The 4437-nt window shown below is 40.4% G+C and overlaps 1 protein-coding gene across 2 annotated transcripts in view; it reads right to left on the bottom strand.

Moving 5' to 3' along the window:
* Window positions 1–4437, bottom strand: part of uvrag (UV radiation resistance associated gene) — a 91254-nt gene that overhangs the window by 80872 nt on the left and 5945 nt on the right. The window contains exons 2-3 of one of the 2 annotated variants that reach the window (XM_034889552.1): window positions 1972–2089; window positions 1366–1400 (exon numbers count right to left, since the gene is read on the bottom strand). In XM_034889552.1, coding sequence (XP_034745443.1) covers window positions 1366–1400; window positions 1972–2089 — 153 coding nt within the window. Of the gene's footprint in view, window positions 1–594; window positions 614–1365; window positions 1401–1971; window positions 2090–4437 lie in introns of those variants that run through there. The other variant, XM_034889553.1, reaches the window with a different exon arrangement.

Raw genomic sequence — 4437 nt, 5'->3', positions numbered from 1 at the left:
CACAGCCTACCTGAGTATTGTTGCTGACCATGTCCATCCCTTTATGACCATAATGTACCCAACTTCTGATGGCTACTCAGAAGTTGGGTACTAAACTTCTGAGTAGCCATCAGAAGGATAATGCGCCATGTCATAAAGCTGGAATCATCACAGACTGGTTTCTTGAACATGACAATGAGTTTGCTGTACTCAAATGGCCTCCACAGTCACCAGATCTCAATCCAATAGAGCATCTTTGGGATGTGGTGGACCGGGAGATTCGCATCATGGATGTGCAGCCGACAAATCTGCGGCAACTGTGTGATTCCGTCATGTCAATATGGACCAAACTCCCTGAGGAATGCTTCCAGCACCTTGTTGAATCTATGCCACAAAGAATTGAGGCAGCTCTGAAGGCAAAAGGGGGTCCAACCCGTTACTAGCATGGGGTACCTAATAAAGTGGCCGGTGAGTGTACATTGTAAAGTAATTGAATCATTGTGTTCAACATTAACCTTAAAGTCTGAACCCTACTGTCCTTGATCTCCCAGACTGACAGCACTAAGTACTGCTTCCACGAAGCACTGTAGCCATTTACATCATTCAATTATATACCATTTCCCTCCATCAGAGAGAAAATCTCTTGCTCCTCGGGTCACTTTTCAAGGACAGTCAGGAGAGGAATGTTACAAGCAGAAGTACAATCCACAGGGTGGGGAGGGCGGTAGAAAACAGAACTAGCGAGAGTCAGTAGCGGAAGCAAAAGGTACATAGCAGTTAGAATGAAAACAGGAAGTCCAACAGGAAACGTTTTCCTAGACAACTGATGACGGGAAGGAGAAGCTGGGCTGAGAGATGACAGAAGTCATTACTCCTGCAGTGCATTTTACAGTCTGCAGAGGTAGGATGCCTGGAAAGCGCCGAAAGCCCAACAGTAATGGCTTACTGGCTCTGGCTGCTTGCTTCTATAGCTTCCTGCATCTGCCACGCAAATAGGAGTAGAACAGCCAAAGAATCATGGGTAATTTACACAACTGACCAAGAGAGAACGTTGTGCAAGGGAACAGCACATAACACACTTATTCAATTCATGCAAGTCTGACATTTTATTCAACAGAGCAGGTTTCACAGCATGACCGTACTTTGATGTTTGAAAACCACTTTAAGTAAGGTTATAGTAAAACAAAAAGTCCAAAGGTGTCACTGACAGATAGGCAGCAGGTATAAATGCTATAAATACTACAGGAAGCTTGTCTTCCGTCATTGTGGCACTGCACATAACGGGCGGTGTACTAACACATCGGTGGGCTGCCGGTAATGACAACATTCTGAACCTCTCCAGGAGGCAGACAGGAATAGTTTCAAGGTTTCAGTAAGTATACTCACCAGCGAGTCTCGTATGACTTCACTCTTGTAAAAATCTAGAAAGACATCAGAGAATCCTGGTTAAAAGAAGGTAGAAAACGCTCATACACAACCAACTGGGTTACCCTAAAACGCAATTCACAGAAGCTCAGTATTTATTTGTGACTTTAAACCAGATCCTGCCGAACAGCGGATATGCAAGGTTGTAGTGATTATGTGACTTTATTGGATAAAGGACATGTTTGGATTTACAGGCGGGAGCCATACATTTATAAAAAATAAAAACATTTAAATGGATAATCTTTAAAAGGGGCACTATGAGTTCCTGCATGGTTCAGTGCAATTTCTTTTTTTGCCTCAAATAGTAGGCATCTCTCTTTGATCCGCTAGCTGCCCGCCATGCAGAAACCATGCAGGAAACCATAGTACATCTTTAAATAAAAATGCCTGCAGAACAGAGTGTCTTGCTAGTTCAATGTCCATGCTGCTGCTCCACACAGTGCAGAGAAATATGATGCGCGTTTTAAAAGTATAAAAACAGACCGAGCATTGTTACCCACTGTCAGCTCTCCCATAGAGGAGACACAGGGTGGACAGTGTGTGTGTGGGAGGGGTGTTAACACGGACCTCTAGAGATGCGGTCTCCTATGCAGAGGTGGAGGGTGAAGTAAGTGTCCAGCAGCGGGGAGCCATTCTTGTTGACAATGTTTCTGGCCGCGATGCTCCGAAGATGACGCAACCGTCTCTGTTTGGCAGAGGGAAATATAGAAAGAGATAGAGAGAGTGAGGATGGATTTAAAAACAAAGAACATATCAGGGCTGCAGTGTTCAGTTTCATTCTTATCAAGTGATGGTCTTAACACGGCAAGAGCTTCCCTCAAGAGCGCCAACCAAATGGATTGTTCGCCGTGCGTTGACAGATTGCTGGACACAACGGCGTGAGACAGGTGTGAGAGAGACGCCAGCGTGGAGTACCTTCTACTTCCTGGCTACAGACTGTGTCTGAAACAGTTTTTTCTTGTCAAGCCAAAGTAGCATTATACACTAGGGCTACACAATTAATTGCAACTGTATCAAAATCGCAATATGGACTAGTGCAATATCCAAATTGCAGGGTGGCGCAATATTTGTTAATGGCAAAATGTGTGTCGAACCATTCTGAATGAAGTACCAGTCGACAAATATTATACTACAGCCTGAAGAAAAAAATCTTTGTTTGGCATAGATCCTTGCAAAAATCACGCTATCAAAAATATCAAATATCAAAAATATCAAAATGGACAAATACGGTCCGTGCAAACAAGGCTTGGACAATACATAAACGAATTAATTAATGTGTGCAAGTGTAATTGTTAAGAAGGAGCCTTTTTTTTAATCCTCATATCGTGCAGCCCTACGACACACCATCACCTTGTTTGGATCGACTTACAGCTCTGAGTCAGCTTTCTCCGCTATGAACCTTAAAACCTAAAAGCACGGGTCGGGACTGAAAATGAGCACCTAGACATGACTGTCACACAAATGTATGAGAACGGCACTAACTCCATTTAAGCCAGGATTTGACTGCAGGGCAGTCACAGGCCCATACCTCTCTCTAGGAAAGGAAGAAGTACAGAAAAAAAAAAAAAAGTAAAAACATCAAGAGAAAAGGAGGCTGCTGGAAGTTGAACAAGCCTGTGCTTGCACTTTTTCTAAAAAATATATATATATATATATATATATATATATATATATTTCTTTTTCTTTAATGTATTTTATTCTATTTTCTGTTTTATTTTACTGTAACTGTAGGCTTTAAGTTTATTGTGATAGGACTAGGCCTGCACGAGTAAATTTAATTATATTAAATAACTTTGATTATTTATTATCATCTTTTTTTAAATGTTTTTTACTTTTTTATTAAATGACCTCAATTCTCATTTGACTTTACGAGCCGACTGCATCACTAACTCTACTACTTTCTTCTGTGAGCTTTAAACATAGACTGTATAACAGGTTTTAAAGCTCTGTAATGCTCCCCCTTCTCTTCATTAAAGCCTCTATGGTCACAGGCTCGTGGGGACGCCCAATGAGCTATAGGTGCCAAAAAAATCTTTGTTTGTTACTGCAAATTTGTTTTGTTTTGTCACGGTTCATGTGTGCAATAAACATTACACTTTGTGTACAACAAAAGTTGTAGCAGAGAATGGTGATATCAAATTCTCTGCAAAAAAATCGTGATTCATATTTTTCCCTGAATCGTGCAGGCCTAGTTAGGAGTATTTTTTATTTCTGGTCAAGATAGCTTTTTGTTTTGTTTTTCCTAAAAGTACAACATATCTGCCAGTTAAAAGTACCCTACTTAAAAAAAAATTGAAAAAACACATTTTGTTGATGATTTGGAAACGTGGGTTGATTTTATTTGATACACAGGGAAAGGCTGTAGGACGTAATTCAGACATTATGACGTTCGGACCTTTGCTGGGAGGAAATCTTATTAGCTGGACCTGAATATTATTAATTGAAGACTCCTGCTATATATTTTCAACCTAAAATAGCAGTTGTTTCTCATGCACGGAGGCACAACCAGCTGTGAGAGTCTGCTGGGTGTCAGCCATTCAAATTACAGAAGCATGACATCTCCATGGTAGCATTGCGTAGCCAGTTAACTCGGCAGACGTGGTCAGTCGTGACAGTCACATGAGAAGGATATCGACATTGTTTAGCTCTAGAATGATTTATCAAAGAATCTACACATCACAATGAGCCAACTATGGAAAAGCCATAATTCAAAATGTTTTCCACGAAAAACAAGGCTCAGTTTATCAGTTTGTTTTAGAGCCAGCATACTAGAGATGCACAGTTAGGACAAGTAAACACTTTAAAAGATAAATGCCTACCATTATATGGCTTAGGCGCAGAACCCAAGCTGTTTTGGGCACTACATAAGGCAAATAAATGTAGCTAAAGGATTGTTCTCAGAGCTAATGATTTAGTTGGTCTCCAGTAGATTTCTTTAGCAAATATTTTCTTTAACCTTTTTATGTAATATTTGTTTTTTATGTGCTATAGCTTTTCTTTTTTTACATTTTATGCACATATATGGTTATAATA

The sequence above is a fragment of the Etheostoma cragini genome, chromosome 13 (assembly GCF_013103735.1).
Source record: "Etheostoma cragini isolate CJK2018 chromosome 13, CSU_Ecrag_1.0, whole genome shotgun sequence".
NCBI classification, from domain to species: Eukaryota; Metazoa; Chordata; class Actinopteri; order Perciformes; family Percidae; genus Etheostoma; species Etheostoma cragini.
This window is presented reverse-complemented; position numbering and strand designations above follow the sequence as displayed.